Source organism: Syngnathus leptorhynchus, chromosome 3 (genome assembly GCF_054491065.1).
Source record: "Syngnathus leptorhynchus isolate UIUO chromosome 3, UIUO_Slep, whole genome shotgun sequence".
Classification (NCBI taxonomy): Eukaryota; Metazoa; Chordata; class Actinopteri; order Syngnathiformes; family Syngnathidae; genus Syngnathus; species Syngnathus leptorhynchus.
The window spans coordinates 11,450,965-11,475,930 of NC_141197.1; the positions used below are offsets into that span (position 1 = coordinate 11,450,965).

The 24,966-nt window shown below is 42.1% G+C and overlaps 1 protein-coding gene across 14 annotated transcripts in view; it reads right to left on the reverse strand.

Annotated features, from left to right (window-relative positions):
• Window positions 1-1,015: 1,015 nt before the first annotated feature.
• The window catches only part of zfhx3b (zinc finger homeobox 3b), a 308,314-nt gene continuing 284,363 nt past the window's right edge, over window positions 1,016-24,966 (reverse strand). For 13 of the 14 annotated variants that reach the window (XM_085907649.1, XM_085907647.1, XM_085907642.1 and 10 more), the window contains 6 exons: window positions 24,329-24,436; window positions 16,323-16,459; window positions 15,620-15,820; window positions 13,629-13,746; window positions 7,956-13,463; window positions 1,016-7,453 (listed from right to left, as the gene is read on the reverse strand). In XM_085907649.1, coding sequence (XP_085763775.1) covers window positions 5,724-7,453; window positions 7,956-13,463; window positions 13,629-13,746; window positions 15,620-15,820; window positions 16,323-16,459; window positions 24,329-24,436 — 7,802 coding nt within the window. In that variant the 3' untranslated portion in view covers window positions 1,016-5,723. The remainder of the gene's footprint in view (window positions 7,454-7,955; window positions 13,464-13,628; window positions 13,747-15,619; window positions 15,821-16,322; window positions 16,460-24,328; window positions 24,437-24,966) is intronic. The other variant, XM_085907655.1, reaches the window with a different exon arrangement.

The window sequence follows — 24,966 nt, forward strand, 5'->3', positions numbered from 1 at the left end:
TTTCAATGCACTATCACAGTGTGAGTGCCATCTGGTCCTGGCCTGTGAAGGAAATGGCCTTGCTTTTCACACAGATCAGATTAGGGTGTTTTTAATTCATTTGGGATGTGCCCTTGTGTGTTAATTGGCTCAACATGGCCAGTGAATCTCGCCTTTTGCTCAAGAAAGGCTGCCCTCTTCTTTGGAGGTTTAGGTTTCCTTAAAACTCTCTTTTGATCTGTTTTCACATATTTCAAAGAAATCATCTGCAGCACCTTTAAATAGAAGTTGCATAAGCTCTTCTATGAAAACATTTAGGTCCTGTTGCGATCCGCTTTTGTTAAGTTCAATCATGGGTATAGCAGTGAATTTTTACATTGATTGACTAGATAAATTGTCATGTGGACACAGTTGTGGCAAGTTAATGTCAGCAAAGAAAAGACAAACAAATCAATGAATAAAAAAATAAAATTACTTATAATACCAGTAATTCAATATTTAGGTCAAAGGCTACTACTTGCCACTAAGGTTGGACCAATTAGTTGATTAACCAAAAGCTCCTTTTAACTACTCTGCGTCAATGTTTGAAGCTTAAAATCAAATAATTACACCTCATCTTCAAACAGTAAAATTGATCAAACTGAGTTGTCAAAATATTGGACACCTCATTCGGTCTGCACAATATGAATTTCCGTAGGGTGTAAGACAAAAAAAATATAAATGTATGTATGTAATGTATAAAAAAAATAGTTTATTTTGTAGTCATACTGGCCCACAGGATGCCCAAGGAATGTGTTATGTCAATCAAAAGTGAACATTTTCTTAGTAAAGGAACAAGAAACTGAGCTGTACGTTATGGCTGTCCAATGAGTGACTACTTATAGAAAAAAATACCCGAAATGTATTTGAATGGAGAATGGAATGTATATTTTCTTTTTATATTGCAAGTAATGTTTTACAGACTCAAGTATGAGGTGTGAATCACTTTATTCATACAGTCCATCAGAAAAAAGAAGAATGAGTCCAAAGCCCAAGAGTCTATGCTCATACTTATTTTAATGTATCACAATGAGCAAGAAACATACTTGATGAAATATTTTCAAAGGAGTATATTCAATTAACATCTACAATCAACTTAACTAGGACAACAAGGTTTTGTGACAAAAGTTTCTTTAAAAGTCTGAAGTTCCATGTGGTTTGTATGTATGTCAGTTTCCATGTCATTTGGTACAGTCTGGAAATCTTCATCATATAATTACAGTAACAAAAAAGCTAACAAGACTACAGTATAGAAAAGACATCAAGAACAACATTTTTGGTTTAACTTGCTCTTTTTTGTACATTGCAAGGCTGTTTTTTTTTCTACCCTCAGCCGGGCTGCCTGGAGCCCCAGAGCCATGCTTATGAGGCTCGAACGAGGAGTCATTTAAGGAAACAAAAAAAAGAAAGTCTAAAAAAAAAAAAAAAAAAAGAAGAAACCAAAAGGAACAATTGTGGCACCAGAAGTCACAAAAGGAACAGATCGCCCCAAGTAACAGTTCATCTTTGACGTTGGAGCAAATGGTTGTTTGGTTGTTAGTTTGGTTGTTGATTTTGGTTAATACGCTTTTCTTTAAGTGTACAACTGCCTCTTTTTCCAAGAAATGACAGTTTGGAGAACCCAACCCCACCCTCTGCTGTTAATTTTTCTCTTTTTTCTTTGACCACATAACCAACAGAGAGAGGGACGAGCTGCCGCGTGACTTGAGAGCTTTACTTGTCTACCAAAGACAAGTGGAGGGGAAACGGAGACAGGTAGCAACGTGGAGGAGGGGAAAGAGGCCAGCGTCTCTGTCCGTCCTTTCCTGAAATTTGGGGAAACATCCATCAAAGGGTCAGAAGCGGAGGCAGATGGGAAGAAAGAAAAGAGGAAAGAGCAGCTGCAGTCAAGATTCTGTTCTCTCTCTCTCTGTCTGTCTGTCTCTGTCACACAACGTCCATCGGTTCCAGAGTCCATTCTCGTCGACACTAATCAGATAAGGAGGTGGTATTTAAAGCTGTTTCGGAGCCTGCCCTCGGCTCCCATGCCCAGTTTCGGTGTGCCCACGGCCCCTCGTGTCCTCCTGATAAGAGCTCCAAAGATTCCCAGAGTCTTTTTTTTGTTTCTTTTCAGTCCTTCTTCATCTCAGAAACAAACAAAAATGGATGTCTTGATTTAAATATATTTGTATCTGTATACTGGTACACGCGCCTTTTCACAGTGGGCAAAGATGACCTCTACGGCATAACCTTGTTGCTTTTTGAATGTCCATCAAATATCCCAATGTAAGTATTGTGGAGGCAGATACCCACAAAAACATTTTGATAAAATATACACTTTTTTTCGGGGGGCGGGGGTGTACAAATGTTCTTTTGTTGACTGCATAAAGCTTTTGCCACATTCATGTGATCAATCGGAGTAAAAGCTACCACAGTCACTTTGATCATTAGATTTTCTCAATTACTCTCAATTGCGGCTTGCTTTGTTTTGATGTCTAACACAAAATACAAGGGGGAAATTAATTGGCTCTTATGAAACACATACGCACACGCTTTCTAATTCACATACAGGCCATGCTGGGTGCATCTGATGTAGGGATTGATCTTTCCTCTATACAAGAGCCAACATGATTACCCTTGAACTTTGGAAATAAGATATATTTGAAATAGCTTTGAAACAATTTTATATATTAAAAAAAAAAAAGACTAAATAAAGTGACTGGGACATATTTTTGGATTTGTTTCCTAATTTTAAAAACTTAATTCAAATCTAGTGTTAATTTATGATTGAAAAATTATATACACAGACCACAAAAACATACAAATACTTATAGGAAAACTGAAATACATGTTTGACAGTATAGGGAAATTAAAATATATTTAAGGGAGAAAAACAATATAACTTAATTTATGAAATCAAAAAGTACACAATTTCAGGGAGACAGAATTTTCCAGAAGTGGCAAGCTTGGAGAGTCAATCATTGCTTTGAACAACATGCTATGGTATCAACACCAAAAGGCATTAAGATCATTGGGGCGTATACATATATCTATATAAATTGGCTGTACAATATTGGTCAAAAAGAGGTTGTCCACAAATTTAAATAAGTCTTGGTTTTGGTTGAAAAAATATACATTTTTGTTTGTTATCACTGAAAGGACGGGGGTACCTATGCACATCCGTTTCCATTGCGATACGATCAAGTGGGTAACTTCTTTGGGACATGAAAGCCTCCTAGTCGTTTGAACCAAGGGACATCTCCAAAAAAAACTCCTAGCGACCAGAAAGAATGCTTTGGAATGAAGATGCCCCTCAAGACCTGTAATCGATGCGTAAAAGTGGCACCCTGCTTACACGTGGGACAAGTCATTGCTGGATTTCCCTGCGAGGGAGTAGGGCGGGGGGTGGAGGGCAATCACACCGCAGGTAAAAAGCTATCACTCGCCTTTTTTGAAACTAGTTTTATGTTGACTGGCAAAAATATGATTAAAACCTAGGAGACACATCAGTACCAGATGTATTATATACACTTTTTGGTAACCACCATTACTTGCCAAACAAGTAAGCAACAATCTCGACTGGATGGAGTGAGTGTTCCACGTCTGCACAGATGGATCTTTCAGTAAAAATTTACACAACAGTGGAGTGAAAATAGATTGACACTTAAAAGAATTCAAATGACAAAAGATCAGTCCTTGCGTTTAAACAAAGAAAATAACATTGTGGTATTTGGAATGCACCGTTCTTCACAAACGTCATAGATCATTGGCTTCAAAACATTGGTCTGTCCAAAAGAAAAAAGAGAAATCAGCAAAAATGTCCTTTGGAACATACATATTCACAGTCTTCAAAGTTCCGTTTTTGCAACAAGAAACAAAAAAGGTGTTGCAGAGAGGCAAGAAATTGGTTTATTGTTTGTTTTTGTTAAAGCTTCGCCAAAAGCAAAATGAGCATGCATCTAGGTTTTTTTTTCCTTTCAAAATTTTACATTAGCAGCAAAATGTATGTCCTCAAAGACCAGACCTAATACATGATCTTTAAAAAAAAAAAATTGACATTTGAATGTGTCAAAAGTCAAACAAAGATTCGTAACTATCTTACAAACTGCAATGGCTCTGTAACGGTGCTACTCCACAATGCAAGGACGAGGGCCCTTTTTGGTTTTTGGTATCTACGTAAAAAAGCCACCCGTTTGCTTGCAAGGAAGCAAAAACGGTAACTCTGATGCGTACTCCTTTATCTTTTAAAACTTTGTTTTCTTTCCTTTAAAAACAGCAACAAATTATCAAGTATAAAGAAGCCTCTTTTCTCATCTTTATGCACCAATGGTGAAAAGTGTTCAGTCTTTGGATTTTCTTTTTGTCTTAAAGCGTGAGAATTATTATTAGTATTCTTTTTTTCATTTGCATGAATGACAACAAAATAAAAGGTGTAGCCACATAGAGGACCTGCATCGCGTCTACAAATACAGGACAGCCAAGGGAAATAAGTGCGGGGAGAAGAACAGAGTGAGAAATGGGAGTCAGACAGTAATAAGTGCACGAAGGTAACCAAAAAAAATTAAATACAATTAGAATTTCATTATTCCACTCACAACTTGTTTTCATCCAGTTGATGGATGCAGTACCAACTGACCCATACGTTTTAAATAACGCTTAAAGCGGTTCCTTCCTTGTCAGGAGAGGAATCTGGATGAATATCTCCCAAGAAGGCTGTGAATGAGACAGAAACATCATTTGGATAAATTACCCATTGCCCATCATCTAATCTATCGGAATGATCAAGACAACATCAAATGAAGTGTCTTAAAGTTGGACAATACAAAAGCTAAATGTACACACAAAAAAAATCAGGCTACCAAACTGCTTCAATTCACTTCCAATCCAGCAATCTACATAACACCACAATATCTGGAACCTTTATAAATACAGAGGGATGGGTTTTTTTTTTGTTTCCTTTAAAAACTCAATTATTCATGGCCCATTTATATGTCTGCAATGGTCTCTTTGTATGAATGGATAACAATTCTTCTCCCATCTATTCTTTTGTTCAACAGTAAAACTCAGCCAATTATCTGCCATTTTAATGCCCATAAAAATGCCTTATTAATTTCCACTCCAATTAAAATGTTGTGGGTAATCAAGATATGAAGAAAAACAAGCATGTCAAACATGGGTTTGTGTAACAGAACAAAACATTTGCGAGCCATTGACCTGAGAATAAAATAGACATTACATTATTATTTTACTTTTGCAAGCCATTGGTATCTGAATGCTTAAATAGCAAGAACATGGACCGGACTATTCTCCCATACAGTACATACTGGCTTTTTGTGAGTGTGCTATTAAATATAAATTATTACTAAACAAAAGGGTATCTTCTCTACTCAGAATTTTTCAAAGGGTTTCTTGGGCCATTTGTCAGCATTCCTCCTCATTACTCTTTTCTCTTCTCATATATTATTAATATGCGTGTGTTTCAGTTGAACAAAACAAAACATAATGGAAACCAGCATGTTGATATGGGAAAACAATCCACTAACATTAAGTTTTTGGTTACAAGCTTTGGAATTGCAGTAAGTCTTTACATCTTTTTTTTTTTCTGAAATTGGTTTGTATACCTTTAACGTATTTAACATTGCTGCTTTTTCTGATTTTTTTCCATTTGTGTTTTTTTTTTTCATTTTTGTCTTTTTTTTAAACATTGTCCATCAACGAAAGCTCTTTTACAATCTGATGGAGTCTGTTCCTACACTAGCGAGATTACTACTACAAGTACTGTCTTTGACAAAGCCAGGTTGCTGCGGCTCGTCCGCCGTCCTGCCCAGTCTGTCTGCCGACTTCTGACTGCTGTCAGAGTCAGACTCGTCAGTAAAGACGTCTGTTGGTATCGAGGTCTGAACTCCTGAGGTGCTCAATGAACTTGAGGTAACCGTTGAGGGTGAGGACGCTGGAGGAAACAGGGAGGAAGCATAGGAGGGACTGGCATTGGGCTTGCCGACTAAAGCTCTGGAGAAAGGGGCCTGGGGCCAGGATTTGCTGGCGGCTGTGGCGTTGAGCTCTGTAGTGGAGGAGGAGGAGCAAAGGGGGGTGGACCCGGCAGATGATGGCATGGTAGCTGATGTCGTTGGTGGCGGAGTGGGACTGCTGATGGGATGAGTGGCAGACTGCGAGGTAGATGTGGTGTTAGGAGTGGGGAAGCAGGCTGAAGAGTGAGGTAATAAACTAGTAGCGTGCTCTTTGGCATTTCTGGCTGATCGCTTGATTGTTCTGTGTTTGTGCAAAGCTGATTCCAGATGTTGACCGAGCGCTTTTTCCCCATCCAACGTAGTGTCACAAGCCAGGCAGTCGTAGAGACTTCCAACCCCTGCACCTACGCCACTGGGGACCCGCAGCAACATCTCTTGCAGGTTTGCCACAGACTGACCGAAAAAACAGTTGGACTTAAGGTGGCTAATAGCCGCTTCTTCCTTGGTGAAAACTGCTTGACACTTCCGGCATGCCAGTTTATACTGCGACTTGGGGACGATGAACTGGTCTAGATGAGGGTCCACAGCTTTGCCATCCAACTCATTCTGTTCAGCGGATGCGTTATGAGTGGAGGAGGTGGAAGATGTGTTAGATGTGCTGTGGCGGTTGCCCTTTTGCGCCTCTGTTTTCACCTGATCTCTGGCCGCTTCTTTCCGATCCCCCGACGATTTAGGGTGAGCTTGAGTTTGGCTCGCCTTGGGTTGCTGGATCTGCTGAAGCTGCCGCTGCTGCTGTTGTAGTGCTTCCTGCAAGCTCTGCTGATATTGCTGGTAATGCTGCAGCAGGGATCCCGGAGACAGGCCCATCAGTGCTTGTGACAATGCAGGGTTGTAGGGGAAGAGACTTTCCATACCATACATTGGTTGCAGGTAACCACCTTGGAGAGCGCCGGGGATCTGTGGGCTGTAGTATGGAGAAAAGCCAGGCATGAAGTAGGGAAGGAACTGGTTTGTGAGAAGAGCTGTAGGGTCTGAAGCCAAGGCAGCCTGCAGGGCTTGTAGCTGGGCAGGATCCACCACGTATTCCATGCCGGGTGTAGGCATCGAGGTGGCGGGAACAGCTGGGTCCGGCTTTTCCTTCTTGGCGCTGGCAGCAGAAGTAGAAGGAGCAGGGGTACTTCCAGTTGATGACGGGGTTGAGGGCTTCTCTGGCTTTTCCTTGGGCTTCTCCTTTTCTCTCAACCTCTCAACTTCACGCTCTTTGGAGTGTTCGGGCCGGGAGACGGACGGGGTGCTTGAGGAAATGGAGTTGGATGTAGAGGCGGGGCTCGAGTGGGACGCGGATGTATTCGTCTGCGCTGGGCTCGATGTGGACAGAGATGATGATGAGGGAGGCTTGTTGGGCAATCCAGATGTTGGCAAGCTTGGCGAGGGAACACTGGCACCAGGCATGTTTAGTAGGTTTGAAGGTTTAGGAGGAGTTAAAGCTGCAGATTGGTAGTGCAAAAAACAGAACAACAGTTAACTGAGTTCAGGTAGGAGTATCCCCTTTAAGAAATAACATTTATTTGATCGGAGTATCAACTCATATGCACGTGTAACTTTGCTCTTACGTGTATGTGTTATCTAAAATCCAATTGCCAAGTAAATATTTTCCTTCAAGGGTTTATATACAGGCTTTTTTTCAAAGGAATATACAGTCGTGGGAATACACTAAATGGAGCAAGATTCAATTTGTGGACCATGATTGCTCTGCTTCTGTGGCTTGGTGTTACAAATTTGTTGTATTTGATAACGTATTCTTGTACAGTACATTTTCTTATAAAAGAATAACGTTAGCGGTACTTCAATCGCACTTTGTGTATGTTTTAAACTGTGATTACTATTATTATATTGAATATTTGAATTGTCGTCATAGCAGGCCAAAACAAACAAACAAACAAACAAACAAACAAAAATCCAAAGAAAACAGAAAAAACAGCAACATACCTGAGTTAGACGAATTAAAGCTGGAAAGAGAGGGGCTTCCAACCCCTGGCAAGAGGACAGGTGGAATGCCTTGTAGATTGGAATAGGCTGACTGGAGATTCAGCGCCTGCATTGCAGGGTTATCAAACATTCCTTGTTGCTGCATGGCCTGCTGCTGTGCCAATCCTAAAACTTCATTGGCCTTCTTAATACGGTCCATCTCTTGCTGAGCCATGAGTTGACGGACAGTGGCTGGGTCAAAGTATTCTTTTTCTTTGTCAATCTGACTGCCAATGGTATCCTTAACCTTGGAGATATGCTGCTGGGAGAATATGTGATCGCGAACAGAGAGGCGGGCACTGTACTTAACACCACACAAAGTGCATTCAGTTTTCGGCCCCTCATAGGATGTCTGATTTATTCCAAAGTGCTTGGCCATGTTGAGCTTTGCCTTTTTTTCCTTGGCACGGGCATTTTGAAACCATACCTGAACCACTCTCTTTGGAAGTCCAATATCATTGCCAAGTACCTCACATTCCAACATGGTAGGAGTCCTGTAATCATTAAAACAGGACTTCAACACTTTGAGTTGGAGGTTTGTCATCTGGGTTCGGAAGCGCTTTTGACCAGGACGATCACCGCTGTCGATGCTCCTGGTGCCTGAAGCTCCGGGACTTGGCGAACAAGGATCCGCCAGACTGGATGTCTCACTGTGGTCAATTATATGTTCATTTTCACAGTCCTTAGCATAATAGCTTGTAGCAGGGCTTACGAGCCCTGAGGACATTTGGTCATCGTTTTCAAGGATGGGGACACTGCCCCCAGGCTTAGGCAGGTAGTCACTACTACTCTGGCTGTGTTTTGCATCAGCACTATCATTATCAGCATTAGCCTCATCACCTGTAGTTGTATCTGTGATGGCCGTATTAACAGAGGAACAGTCGTCATTATCCAGTTTGTTTTGATCAAAGCTAAGGTTCACAGCAGACATGGCCGAACCATCAAAATCTTCCATTCCTTCAACTTTAATCGACGAAGGACTCAGAAGAGCCCTGGGAGACAAATCCATTCCTCGATTCACGGGAGACATGGAAGAGCTTTGTCCATCCACATTTGAAGATGACATTTGTGAATAGGCTGATGTCTCCAAGGCATCCAACTTTAATTGGATCCCTTCGTGGTCAGGTAACATACCAGAGAGGGTTAAATTATAACCAGCACGTTTGGCTTCGTGCCAGTGACGAGAGCGAATGTGTGCCTCAAGGGCAGTTTTTGCTTTAAAAAGAGCTCTACAGAAGGGGCACCTCCGATGAGCTTGAGCTGGCCCCACGGCTCTGAACTGGCCTTTTCTCTCCCGTGCTCTAGTATTCTGAAACCAGACTTGCACTACTCTCTTTTTCAGCCCCACCTCATGTGCAATGTGGTCAAGCATTTTACGCGTCGGATTAGAGTCCAATAGGTACTTCTGATAAAGAATCTCGAGCTGCTCAGGCGTGATGGTGGTTCTAAGCCGCTTGTCTCGATGTGGCTCTTCACTGTTTGTGCTGTCATTCTCTCCTGGGCTTGTGCCAGCTTTTTCCTCCAACTTCCTCTTCAGGGAGTTCATTGTGGATGTGGGGGTGGATGGAGAAGTGGCAGAGCTGCTGGGGATCTGGGGCATTGTCCCAGAGAGTAACTGGCCTGCCAGGAGAGGATTGCTCGGGTCAAATAGCATGAAAGGCATGTCCATTGAGCGGTCAATGAATTGTGGGTGGATGAACTGATTCTGCACAGAGAGGAAGTGTAATTGCTGGTGCTCTTGCCAGTGCTCAAAGGAGGGGAAGCCAATCTTGCACTGATCACACTGGTATGGGATGAGCTGCTGTGCCATTTGTTGTGGAGCCGAACTCATGTGGGGATTGTGGCTCAAGTGAGAGCTTTGGGAGGGGGGCTGGCTTGTCTGAGAAGCTGACGGACCACACTGCAGTTGCTGTTGAGTGAAGGAAGAAGACGAATGTTTGTTGGGCTTTGAAATAGGTTGGATATTCTCTTCTCTCTGATGTCTATGCTTTTGTGAATCTGATTGAGGTTGGGGTACATTTTCCTGCTTAATTGACGTCTTATTTGGGGAATCGGTTGAAATGTCAGGTACATCTTTTGATTTCTCCTCATGGAGGTTTGAGGTGGTTGCTGGTGACGCCTCCTCCTTATCAGCAGTAGGGAGATGTGAGAATGCAGAAGGTGTAGGTGGAAGTGGACAGAGACTTGAAGAAGAAGGCATTGGGGTATGGCAAGAGGAACCAGATGGCGTGTAACAATCATTAGAAAGATCAACTGAATCTTCATTTTGGCTGTCATACTGTCCATCCTCATCTTCATCTTTGTAGCACAACTTCTTTTGATGTTTTATGAGATCAAATATTCTCTGGAAGACCAAGTTGCATTTTTTGCACTGGTAGTTCAGATTTGAGGTGCGAATATACCGGTCATTTGAAAGTTCCCGTCTCTCTCCATCTTTCCCACCATCAGTCTGGTTTTCATAATTCTTTCTTGCCTTCTGGCGAGCATTTTGGAACCAGACAACAATGACACGAGTGGGGAGGCTCAAAAGGTTGGAAAGCTGTTCAAACTCATCGTCCTTTGGATAAGCATTGGCATCAAAGAAATCTTGTAAAATTCTCAGCTGGTAGTCTGTAAATCGAGTTCTAGAAGATCTCTTACTTCCATAGAAGTCTTGCTTCTGTGGTTCAGGTGAAGGCGGTTTAGAATCAATTTTGGTATCATCAAGTGTTGTGGTTGGTGGGTTATTGAAGTTGTATGGCGAGTCTTTATTGCGTTGTCTCTCTTTGAAAAGCGTGTTTCTGAACCAGTGCTTTATGACTTTTTGCTGCAGTCCTGATTTATCTGCCATTTCTTTAATTTGATCTTCATTGGGCGAATTGTTTATATCAAAGTACTGTCGCAGAACCCGAAGCTGATCATCTGTAATGCGTGTCCGTGGCCTCTTATTCTGTTGCTGCTGCAGCATGGCCGGGGTGAGCTGTTGTTGGTAAAGCTGGGCCAAGTCTGAGGCCAGACTGGGTTCAACAGAGGACAGCTGAGGAGTTAACTGGTTGGGCAAAGACTGGAGTGACATGGACTGCATCATTAGTGGTGAAAAGATCGGCAAATCCATTGGCATGGGAATTTGTGGCATTGGAACTGGAGGCTGTGGAGTAGGTACAGTTGGAGGTGTGAGTGCAGCTGCAGACACAGGAATATTTGGTGTTGGAGCTCTTTGGGGCGGAGGGGGTGGGGGAGGAGGTGGAGGAGCTGGAGCAGCCTCTGGTGTAGGAGGTCTCAGTGGATATAGTTTATCGTAATTCTCTCTGTATTCCTTAGCGAATCTCTCAAGGGATCGAAATGGGAAAAAAGCCTGGTGGATATGCTCCTGGTGGCTCTTTAGAATCAGTATGTTTGAAAACAGCTTGCCACAGGCTTCACATTCCAGTTTCTCCAATCCCTCAATGGGATCCACCACTCTTGTGATCCCACCTGGTCCACTTGATCCTGTTGGCCCAGTTCCCCTTTTCTGGGCTTTTTGTTTATTTTCATTATACTGAATAACTAACTCAAACCCAAAATTTTCGAGCAGGGCTTTGGTTGCGTTTCCACGAGCATCTGAAGCAATCCTTGGCGGAAGTAAGCCAGAGTCATGGTTAATACTAGTTGAAATGTGTTGAATGTCCTTCTTTTCCTTTAGTTTTTCCATTGAATCTTTGTTGACATCCTCGTTCTTTTCAGTCGCATCTCTGTCTCTCTGAATATCTTTCTCACTTTGTGAGGATGGAGGCTTCTGCTTTTTTTCAATCTGCTGGTGGAGCGAAGCACTCTGTTGCAGCAATGCCATCTGTCCCTGTGCCTGTGAGTGAGGCTGTGCCTGCTGCTGCTGCAGCAGCTGCTGCTGCTGCTGTTGATGCTGTTGCACTTGCTGCTGAAGGTGGTGATGCATCAGTTGCTGCTGCAAGCAGCTCTGTTGAGCTGAGTTCTTTAGATCTTCTAGCAGCGAGGCGGTGGTTGCTCCTGTTAGGCCAAGTGCTGAATTACTGATGTTAATCTCTGGGTTTAGCTGAAATTCTGCTCCAGGGATGTAGAAAGGAAACAGCAACTGCTGTTGCTGTAAAGGGAGAAGTGCATCAGTGGTCATGGGGAAGTGCTGTAGAAGTGCTGGGTTAAAGAGCTGTGATTGCAGAATAGCAGCCTGCTGCTGGAGCTCTTGCTGAAGCTGAGCTTGGGCTTGAGCGTGAGCTAATTGCTGCTGTTGTTGCTGTTGTTGTTGTTGTTGTTGTTGTTGTTGTTGTTGAAGTTGTTGTTGTCCTCGTGAAGACAGCATATCTCCATATTTAGCCTTTTTTACTTCATTGTTTTCTGATGATGAGGACTGGCTGGTAACTGAGCTGCTAGTCTCGTGGCTATGACTCTGGGAGGTGTGGTTTCCTCCAAGAATATTCTGAGCCGTTTGAGACCCAGAAGTGCCATGGTTGGTAGAGTTTGTTGTTGAGTTGCTTGCTGGGCCTGGACTTGCCGTTGAAGTGCTGATGGTCCCTCCCGTAGCACTTGCAGAGCTAGTGATCCCTCCCGCGGCTTCAAGTTTAGCCGCCCTCGCTTTTGTTTGGTGTAGGACGGAGCGCATGTGGATCTCCAAAGTGGAACTCTGGCTATATGCCACATTACAAGTGCCACACTTGAAGGGCTTGTTGTCAGGGCTGCTCGTCGGCTCCGGCTGACCAGTGGTAGACTCCTGAAGAGCTCTCTTCACCTTGTGCAGGTGGGAGACAGAGTTATAGTGCACCAAAAGGATATTCTTCTGTGTGAAGGACTCTTTACAGACAGTGCACTTGAATGGACGAGATGGATCTAAGAATTTCTCCATCGTGAAGTTGGGGCCTTTTCTGAATGGCAAAGCACGTTTTGGTTCAGATCCAGAATCTTCCAGCAGTGAGCCAGATTCACTGCCTGTAGGACTTTGCTTTTCCTCTTGGTCACTCTCATCCCCCTCTTTGTCATCTTCTCCCAGACCTCCATGTTCGTCACCAAGGGCTGGGTCACCCATGACCATAATGTCACCGTTCATCAGTAAGCCCCCGTACAGCTGCTGGATATCAGCTTCACTAAGCTCCAGGTGGCTGGTTTCCAAATGTTTCTTCAAGGCTTGTAGCGTCCTGAAGCTCCGCTGGCAGAGGCAGCACATGGTCGCTGCTCGAATCACATGATACTGGGAATGGAGTTGTAGCTTCTCCACAGTCTTGAAGGCCAAGCTACACTGGTTACAACGATACTTGTAGACATGGCGATCAGAAACCGGTAGCTGAGGCCTTTTGTTGTGAACTTCATTGAAATGCATCTGCAGAGAGTTGGACGATTTGAACACTTGATTACAGCCTTTCTTCCAGCACAGGAATCCGGTTGCATCATCCTTTTCTGTTTGTTGATCTTCTTGAGGTGACTTGCGAACCTCGACTGTTTCTGTCGGAAGTGAAACTCCCTTTTCCAGATCAGCATCTAAACCATCTGCAGAGAAAGTAGAGTGTTGAGAAGTGTCTTACGCCAACTTATTGTACACAATTTCGTACAGTCTAAAAGGATTTACAAGCATATATAAAATGTCATTTGAATGTCCCTGAAAAACAAGAGAGTCTTTTGTTTGAGAAAAAGAAAAATAACTCAGACACTAACCAGCTTGTTTTGTTGTATCTTCAGCATTGGCAACAGCTTGAGAGGGATTCTGAGATTCTCTTTCTGGACCAGGAACAGGTATGAACATGCTTGCTGGTAGGACATCGGTTGCTGTCACCTAGGGAGGGGGGAAACAATTACCATTTAATGTTTGAAACCATCCACACCAAATCTAATCGAGCAGAGTGAATCTTATGGAACATAGTTTAGTCAAATTAAAAAAACATGATTCATGTGATCGTTCACACATCAGTAAATTCAACATATTGGAATTGTTCATTTCTGTGCCTCACTCTTTTCTGGCAGAATGGAGGCACAAAACAAAAACAAAACAGAACGATCTGAGACAACTATTTTATTAGGCTATTAGAGGAAAGAACAAAGTATCCCAAGGTCACTTTTAAATTGGCCTGTCTAATTGGCAAACATAGTTCAAAATGGCTATCATCCAGCCAGACCCAGAATTAATGAAGCTCATTTTCATTGCTGCAGCCATACACAGACTGATAATGAAGCACAAAGTGAGAGGGACGGTTGGGTGTTATAAAGAACTGTTTGTAACTTGTATGCCCTTACAAAAAAAAAAAAAAAAGTTTTGTTTAATTAGGAAATACATATACACGAGTATGAGAACAGCAATACCGGGTTCTAAACAGCTGGGGAGCATAATTAAACATTTGTACCAATTATATGATGATGAACTAGCATGAGGCTTTAATTAAAATCCTGTGCTCAAACATTGAAAACACCCATATGGGAGAATAAAAGTGTCCGTAAAAGAAACCTAGAAAAAGGCCCTGAAAGACTTTGGGTCGAGAGAATAGATGTAGATTGGGTGGGATGTGAAGACAATAGAATGATGAAAAGATGAAAGGTAGGTAAGAACATATCATTATACATGCCTGGCAAGAAATGAGTCACCTATTTCAAAATTAATTATGCTCCTCTCCTTGGATAAGTGTAAAGGATAAAGTACTTTTCCATCTGCATTCACTAGTTATAAAAATGTGTTGGCTTTAATGTGTCTCCTATTACAGGTCTTCTGTCATGCTACTCTGTAGTGGTTCAGTACATTACAACCTCTATAAAAGAAATAAATATTGCAGTCTAACATACTAATGTGCTCGCCATTTACTTTCGAGATGGGGGGGTGGCCAGGCGGGAGATAGAGCAGTGTTTTACTGTGTGATTGTCCGGCCAGCTATTGAGCCGTACAAGATAGAACAGAACAAAGATTTGCTCAGTGATTTACAAGAAAAGGGGGCAAATAAAATTTTATTCCCCCTTTGATGAGCATTATTGGAAGCAAGGAGACCACTTTCAGTAGAGAACAATGCACCAATACACTGCAGTTGATATAAATCTAACTACAGGCTTCAGTATCTCCCCCTCCGTCTGTTTGTTTATAGGAGCAGGCTGCCCGATTAATTAATTAATCAATCATTCTGGGGTTGGGGTTGTAGTTCCCACTGAGCCTAAAGTATTCATCTTCTGAACAGTTTTGAGGTGAGGCCCTTTTCTTTTCCTGCCCACTTGAATGAGGTTGGTGTCAAAGAATTAAAAAACATGGAACACCCTTTTGGGTTTTACTAAAACATACATTGTGAGCCAATATTTGTGACGTCTTACATCACAAATATTCTTCTGGATGAATGGAGAAAAGGTCCAACAGACATTTTCCGATATAGTAAAGCGAATCTAACGTATATTTACTTTATTTTTACTTCTTGTGTGTGTAATGGCCATACAATACTTAACGTGTCCGTTTTGTGTGTTTTCTTGCCCTGTTCTGCATTTATCTGACTCGCTGCAACTTTAAGTCTGTATTGTGGACTTTTTATATCCACCGTACTCAATTGTAATCAATTTCCCCTGACGCAGGTTGATGACAATAAATCACTTTGAATAACCTACGCACAAGCATAACAAATAACACAAGCTTTTCAAACCCCTGAATAAAAGAGAACTTGTTCTCGATGTTATGGACTTACTGTGGCGATGAGCTTGTCAACACAGTCGGGCGCGACACTGTGCAGGTGCGTGAGGTGAAACTGCAGGTGGATCTTGTTGTTGAGCATGTCCTGGCACAGCGGGCAGCGTAACATGGGCTGGACAGAGTGCTGCGTCATCACGTGCATTCTGAGACGGTTCAGGTCCGTGTTGGTGAACTTGCAGTAAGGGCACTGGTACATCTGAATCAAAGTAGATAGACAAGCTGTTGAGATGGGGTGGGGTGCGTTCACACAGTTAATAGGGTGAAATGGCTTTGTGAGAGAAGAGAAGCTGAAGATGAGGAGGGTAGGGTGAGGCAAGCCTTCCCTCAAGCAACCAGATTCCTCTGATCACAGACAAGTGTGTAATAGTGAGAACCACTCACTCTTGGCACCCACTTCAAAGTGCTCTCATCTGTCAAATACCTTATTGATTTTCCACCTTATACACAATTAGCAATGCGACTGCATCAGAGAGGCGAACATTTTTTTGAGGAGAGTTGAAAAGAAAGTCCCGAATACTATGAAAGGGCTGGGCAAGATGAATACAAAATTCATCCAAAGTAGTTCTACTTCTTCTAATTGGAGTTAAAGTTTTAAGCTGATAACGTGGATTTACTAATTGGAGACCAAAAAAAGTCCGACTTTTATGAAGCGCATGCATGGCTGCTCCTCAACAAGTTCTGTGATTTGTGGCGCTCACCTGCTCCGCGGCTCGCTTTTCAGCTGGCCGGGGACGCTTCGAGGACAGCGGGCTCTCAGAGGTCTCCGACCGTGACGAGGGCCTTTTACTCGGGATCGGGGAATCTGACTGGTGCTGTTCTGAATGGCCGGACACTGCTGAGCAGACACACATGCACAGAGGGATAAAGAGGAGACGTCAAGATGAGTTGAGGCTTGGCAGCACGAGACAGGCCAATCAATATGGGTGAGGGTAAAACGTTAAAGGGCTGTCTTTTGTAAATGTGCCATATCTACATTTAATGGGAAATGGGCAGTTTATCACACATTTTTAACTCGTCTTTCATGCTGCTTTTAATGGCAGACCCAGAAACAACCTCATGTACAAATGTTAGTTTACCACAGGGTGCAGCTTTAGGTTTCACCGCACCTCATAGTTTCTGCCCACATGAGTCTTTCAAATCAAGACAAAGTACATAAGCTTGGCCCCTTCGGTTCACATCCATACAAGCGCTCTGATTTGTTCTGAGAAATCCTACGTGTGTATTCTTGGTAAAGCAAAAGTTTACCAGCTTGTAATAACAAAATTGTCTCTTTTATTGTCACGGCGACCCCAGGCTTTTTACATTAGTGGCCGATCACATTGGTGGAATAGCCAGTATGCCTCTCATGTTGTGTTAATGATGTTACTATTCAGAATTCCGTGCCACACACTGAAAACCAAAATCATAGCATCATAAAACCATATGACCATTGGTGATATTCTTACCCAAACAAAAAAATAATAAAAAGACCAAACTTGCATCTCTTTTAAGTGTACAATAAATGATAAAGCAACTTAAGTCTCATCCCATGTTTGAAGAGCAAAGTCTCACACATGAACAGGTGCAAAGCACTTTAAAACTCCTCGTCATTACAAAGAAAGAGAAAATGGAAGTGGCACAAAGTGAATCATCACATTTAAACGCTCAGTTAAGCTGGAGCTTACACAGGACCTCGATTCACTCGGAGCCTGCGTGAGAGCTACAAATTCACGGTGGAACATAAGGAGGTGGCTTGCTACCCACTAACAAGCCCATAAAGAGTTAAAATTGGCCTGATTTGTACAGTCCCAGAAGGGTAAATTGAGAACACAGGGTACTGCTAGGGCGGGGTGTTTGGCAGGGGGTCAGGTTAAGCGGGGCTGACCACGCTCTCGCTCCAGACATTAAAATGTCACCTCCAATCAGGAGGAGTTGAGCTGATTACACAGTGGGGAACCTAGCACTGGACGACGCCGCCTGCTCGATCTCCCAGAGACACTGGGATCAGTCACCAAGGTCCTGTTAGGGTCCAGTCACAGCCAATCCCATTAAACACGTCCACCTATAAACAATGGCAATGTTAAACAAAAGGAGAGACTCCTATTCCTGACAGTAACCAACCGCTCAGTCATGGCACTGTCCTCACCAAATCCCCATCAACGCTACTTTGGTATACTCCGCCTTACTATGCTTGTCTGGTAACAGCAAGCCCAGGCACTGTTGTCTGACTGGCCGTCTTCATTAAGTCCAGAATTTCAATCATTCAATTAGATATTTGCAGACACCTGAACACTAAATGACAATATTGCTATTCCATGTGAAAACCAAGTCCCCGTTTCCCTCGATAAACATGTCTTTCACACTACTTTACTCCGAACTGTTAAAAATTCAAAATGATGACGACATATAGACGTGCATACAGGACACATAGGCACAAGAATTTGTTAAGGAGGAATATGCATCCTCCGTGACTCACAATTAGTAGAATAAGCAGGATTTATTCCACGCCAATTCCATGTCAATTAGTGTGAGAAGTGACTGTTGACAATGAGGAGCTGGAGAGCTACCCTGCAGGGACATTGAGTGGGAGACGCAAGCTTGGGGAAGCTTACTTGGACGCAGTGTCTCTGGTCACGGTCAGTCGCAAGCCTGGGGATGGTTACTTAGACGCAGTGTCTCTGGTCACGGTCGGTTTGGGCGCCGTAAAATGTGATCAGTTGCTTTTCTTTTAGGATTCCTCCAGCCCAACACCATCACCAGCACCATGACTAATATCCAACTATGTATGTATCCCGTGTGACCTTGTCGAATGGTGGATGAAAATAAATGACCGTCAAAATGGAGAGTATAGCGTGATGAAAACAGTTGGACATTGTGGTGGTGAGTGGTGTTCCACGCATGTTAGGCACGGATACCTACAGTACAATATGAACCGGTGGTCACAACTACTGCTTTTACAAGTGTTGACAAGAGGGAGCAGGAAGAAGACTGAGCTTGGTGACACATGGCACGAAAATGGCACAGGTGAAAATAATATGCAGGGGGGAAAAAGTGAATAACGATTATGTTTCATTTTTGATATGTTAGAACTAGAGTTCATTGTAAGGATGCACAGCTAGGTTGTTGGGTACACGTCTGAGTGTGTCCGCTTTCTGCATCTTCTGTTGAGTAACTAGACACAGAACCACCGTCCTTAGCAAACCTCTTCTGACACATTGACAAGGTGGCACCTTGTTTGAAGACACAAATGTCTCAGCTAGAATGGAGTCGATTAGATGATTATTAATGCATGCCCCTTTTCCATAAACCAGAGGCTTTTGTGCTGTTAAGTCCCATAAGTGGATTGGACGTTGGCACCTTGTCTCACCTCTCGCGTGGTTACAGTGTGGACCTTGGAGCACATTGCAAACGTGTCTGGAGCCCTGTTGTGCTTTCAAGAGAAACAAGAACGGCTGCCGGACAAAAAAGTGCGCTGACTGAAGGATCGGAAACAGGTCATCTGACGTTGAAATCCATCAAGGCAATCACAGCTGCCATCAATCTACTTTGTCCTCTGGGGATAACACGACTCAGGTGGTAAATAGAGTGGTTGTCCATTACTTGAAAAGTTGCTTGTCCAACTCCTGTGAGAAGCAAAGTTGTTTTTTCTACTTGATTCTGATATACCATCGTCATCAGGGTGTGAATGAGTCAAATTGTTTCCTTAGATCATGTTTATGATTCTGTATATGTAATTAATGTACACAAAGCAAGAAGCTGCATTCTGAAATTGCATAATCCATGGCTCATAATGGTGATGTGAGCACAAGGGCTACCATACTACAGACACAGTATGTAACAGCAGTGTATGCCCCTGCTTTATCTTCATTTTACAGCAGTTGGCCATGGGTATGAACCTCTGAGACCTTAACTTGATCCAATAACTGAAGATACCTGATCTCTAAAGCTTTTTGGTTTTTACAAAGTAATACTGAGATGAGTCGACCCCCACAATGACACGGAGGACTCTTTCTTTTCTTTTCATGATATTCCAACCATGCCAAAATTTTGCCTTTTCTTTTTCCCTGTATTTCTTCTACCCAGTTTTCTTTTTAATCTTCTTGCCTAAGCCATTCAAATGTGTAATTATCAACTGAAAATATAAAATGGAAAAACAAGAACAGACTTTTTTTAAACCAATGAATGAAACTATTTCCCGTAACATATCACAGTGAGTTCTTTTCTTCAAACAAAATGACGCACTTAATGGTAAAAGCAAGGGTGACTTGTGTATGACTAAGAGCATGATCACACAGTAGGCACAATGAATGTTATGACATGCATAGGAGCTATTAATTAGCAGGATTGTTATTCATCGGGCCGACTGGACAACGGGATGACGTGGCGTTCACCTTTACAGGACACACAACTGAAGCTGTGCCATTAGACTACAACTCGTAAACACCGAGCTTTCAGGGGCTTGGCTCGCAAACAAGGACAATTTACGGCCTATTATCTTCAAAGACAAAGGGAATTATAATTTGAAGGATGACAAGCATCCAGAGGATGTGTTATGAATATGTAAACATTTTATATTACTTTGTCTCCTGATTTGTCTCACTACTTTGACTTCAACAGCAATCGCAAAGCCGGCCTGCAAAAAATGTCTCCTCTTGTTTCGATGGTAAGTAACCGCCAGCAGGTAAACAGCTGCAAAACAAAGCCTAATATTTGTCTTGTGCTGAATGAGCACAGACTGCAATGCCTCAACGGCGTGTCTAGGGGATGCTAATTACCATGTTAATTATTCTGCCGACATGCAGCCTCTACCCAGCAGCATATGTGTTCTTTCAGAATCACACCTGGACATGCAAAAGAGCACATGGCACAGGAACAGGTGTCGGAGAGACATGCATTAAAACTGTCTCATTGTTCGAGTTGTGACTTAAAATAGTTGTGCGAATGTGTTAGTTATTCTTTATCTGAGTAGCACTCTAAAGCATCAGGAGCAAACACTACCATGTTCATACATATGCCCCAAAACAGTTAGGTAGAAAAACACTAACATTTTGGTCTGTGTGATCGGCACCGAAAGCCATACTTAAATTCAAAATGTTTCAGATGCAAGCTACACTGAGTGCATCATCAGCATTGCCGCGATTGCGCACATGTGAGGACCATGTTCTCAGTTAGTGCTGTCATTTGTTTTTGTCTTGTAAAAATGTCTGAGTGTTTTTTTAAGTCTTCCACATGTGGGCAAAATCCAATGATTCATATCCCCCCTCTTTCTTTTCTCTGGCTCCCATAAATCCAATGCAAAGAACAAGGAATGGAAAATATCCAGTGACAAATGTACCCTTCCATTTGGATTTCCATATTGTAAGTAGTATCTTAAAAAAGTGTGCAGGGGGTGTTCTGGTATCATCGTGCCTGTCATCCTCATTACATCATCGTATGTTAAACCACTGATTAAGTATACAACTGCTTTAGTGAAGAGACTATTCTGGGTCTTGTGTCAGACTGCTGTCTCAGCTCGGTGAGAGGGTGTGACGGGAGCAGGCTTATGGCCATTCCACGTATACATATTTCATAGCCAGCATTAAAAATTCCCCTTTGAATTGCTAACCACATATGTTGATTAAACTGCTGTGGCAGCTAGCATAGCATTACTTCACATCACTGTCGAAAATACGTTAAACGTTTTATGGTGCCTTGAGGTACAAGTGAGTCAACTTAAAAGTTTTGAGATAAGAGCCAGCCATTTTTTGGAAGGGGGCATTGATTTGTAAACATCATTTTGAGGGTGCTGCATCATGGCAGTAAACTTAACTTACAACACACAGAAGTTTGGCAAGGGGACTAAAACTTCATAAAAGAGGCATCAGTGCCACTTTCAGTTGAAGTGTAAAATAAAACTTAACTGGAAGTGCAATAATGAATCAATTATGTAACAACGGATCAGTTCTCAAGATAATAAAAATAAAAAAGAGTCATTAGAACTGGTCAGTCCACATGTGAAGCTTATTTTTGACTGACACTGTCAGAGAGGCATTCTTTTTATCATTGTGGCTGTACAAACACCTCTCAAGCGAGCAGTACAGTTGTACGTCTGCAAACAACCACAAAAATAAACAATTCTCAACAATTGTGAGTGGAAAAAAAACTGATCATTATCTTTGTCAAGACAGATTTTTTATAAAGCTATGACGACACCTCATTAGGTACAGTGCAGGCATACCTAATAAAGTGACCAGTGAGTGCAGCTACTCTACTACTGTAATGATCACAGAAACCTGCCAGATGTCTACTAAATTTGCAGTAGGCAACGTTTACATGTGTCTGCATGACTACGAGTGCATAAATGCATCATCTTTGCGATAAACACATCTAAATAATGAAGGCGTCTTTCAAACTCAAATGACACGTATGCATTTTACAGCCGCTCTGATGTACATACTTTTAAATGATTTTAATGAACAGCGAGGAGAACAAGAGAGGGAGAATGAGATTGACAATGGCTTGGCGCCTTTCTTCTGTGTTGGCTAATGCCGCCTTGCGTGACAGTGACTGTCATTTATAAAGAAACAATTGTGCCCTGCACTGGCAGCTACATGACAATGATGAGAAGGAACACCCCAGTAGTTGTAGTAAAGGTAAACTTAAAAGGAGAAGAAGAAAAAAATAAATAAAAATCAAAGAGTCGGTCGGGTGCCTGAGCACCTTTCAGATAACTCCATAACAGCCTGGCAAGACATTTATTGGTCATATTGTGTAACCTCCACAACATCTGTGTGCCGCCTGTGTAAACATCATCAGGCCAAACAAAGCGCTTCTCCGTTTACCGCCTCCACCGCCGGACCTGACTTGCCTTTCTGTCCTGTGCAAAATATGCTTTTCTGCACTTGCCTTCGATGACCATTGCGTTCATCGGTCATACACAAAAAGTTTCAAGCACAAATGGACTCTTCCATTGCCTTTTTGCTAACAACACGGCACCCAACCTCTCTACCCACTTTTTCCTGACATCAAACACAACCTCAGACCCAGTTCCCTAATGCACATGCTATTTTTAACTAAGCGTTTCTAATAAGCTGCTGGAAAGCTGTAAATTTTTCATATGCAAGCACATATTTCCTTTGTGAAAACACAGAAACACACTTATTTGGTGATTAGCGACTGACAGAGGGGAGGAAAGGAAGCCAGTGCGCTTGTATCAAATTGCACGCCTTTCAAAAAAGGAAGAGTCCTAATGCGAGGAGTCATCTTCCTGCGCACACCAGGTACGGGTGAATTATTAATCGGCCGGCTCATTTTAGTGCTTTTTGTAGTGCTTTATTTTGATGTGCTAAAACATTCTTTTAGCCATATTCAGTCAGGCATGCATATCATTATTTCTCCCATCAAAGAAAAGTGTCACCCTTTCAAAGAGCACAAACAACTCAGCCTCATTTAAAATAGAAAGTTTGAATATCAAAGATGGGGGGCTTCAAACGCTGATGAAGTTTTTTTTCCTTTCTTTTAGTTATCTTAAGACACTTGATATACAAAAAAATAGCTATGCAAAAAGCTCTTGATTATTTTCCAGCTCTTAACCTAACGAGTGTAAATCAAAACATCCTGCAGACATAAAAAAAAAAAATTGACAAGTGAGAAGAATCTAACCAGGCACATTCGTGTGTTTAATGTCTCTTGTCTTGAATGCAGCACCTCCATGCATACCACAGCAAGATTGATTTTATGACATTGGCAAAAACGAATGTGCTGAACTTTTAAGTCAAATGTACGAGGTGGAACGAATTCTTAAGTAATTCGAGTATCTTGATTTAAAAAAAAAAATTCTTGAAGATCTTTTCTGCCTCGGGCCCTGTTTGGTGAGCACCATCGAGAAGTCAAGCGAGCAGTAACAGTAACAATGCCACGATAGTGAGATGGCCAATATCAAAATAAATTTCTCTCATATGCAGTAATATGCAAACATCAGGGTATGTTTTTATTTTGAAGCTGTTCTTGGCTTATAGTATATATATATATATATATATATATATGTCTATATATATATATATATATATATATATATATATATATATATACACACAAACAACACCATGTCATCCTAAAATAAAATTCGTCTTAATTTAATATTTAATATTTTACATTTATTATTATTTAAAATCAGATGTGCGAGAGGAAAAAAAAATGAGGGCAGGTTGGGAATTTGTGCAAAAAAAAAACATTGAAAAGTTTGCATCTCTGATGATTAAAAAATGTAAAAACTTATCAAATCTACCAAAAATGTCCAAAAATGTCCAAATTCTCACAAATCCTGCCTCTCAGCAGTAAATATTTCCATGAACTGATTAATTCTCATTCTGTTGAATAAAAAAATCATTTGCTTTTACTTTGGTAACCAATCAACATTTTGTCTGTTTTCTGACATAACCCTGATGGGATACTGTACAAGCAAAGTGTGTGATCTTGTGTGTGTGTGTGTGTGTGTGTGTGAGTTTGCATGAAGGGGGCGGTGCTAAACACACACACACGTGTTACAACTCGCACCAAGAGCACACTTGCGGTCTGGCCCGAAAGAAGAAGCTGTGATTGCAACTGCTCTCACTATGTTGTTGGACATATGCTTCAGTTAGACAAAAGGCCTTATGTGCATCACTATTCAGGTGCAGGGCCCCCCAATGTTTCCCTGCTCGCTGCGCTACCTCAAGTGTATGTGTTTTGGAAATATTGGCCTTACCTGGCCCTTTGGTGAGCTCCTTCTCCCCCCCACTTTCTCTGTCTTTGGTTTGGTCCTCCTGGTCTGTGGTGGTCTCACTAGCAGCCTCCACATCCTCACTCAGCTCTCCTGAAGGGGGAGGGAAGATGGGAAATGTAAATCACCAAGCCATCAGAATTGGTGGAGGCACTTAAAGGGACGGCAGCGTTTTGTTTCTATAGGTGCTCGCAACAATGGCATTTGCTGACTCGCGGTTACGAGGCTTGCAAACAAAGAGGACACAATCTGCCGTCTGCTTTCGCTTCTCTACCTCGATTGGAAATATATTGAAAGACAAAAATCTATTTGTAAATATATAGAGTATTTTTTGGGGTTGGGGGGGGGGTCAACTTAATTTTATTTCATTGTGAAGCATCCTGCCTGGGTAAGACCAAAATACATTGTGTCCCCCTGCTGCTAACCACACACTCTCCAGCCTATTTTATATATTGGGAGGGGGAAAAAACAAATCATGAATATTTAAAACTCTCAGGGATGCAACCCCTTTCACTTTATTTCAAGTCAAAGGCAGAAATCCCTTGTAACCATCTTAAAAGCCTCCGCTCGATATATCTGACCATTTAGGAAGCGTCGAAGTCTAAACAATGGATATCCAATAA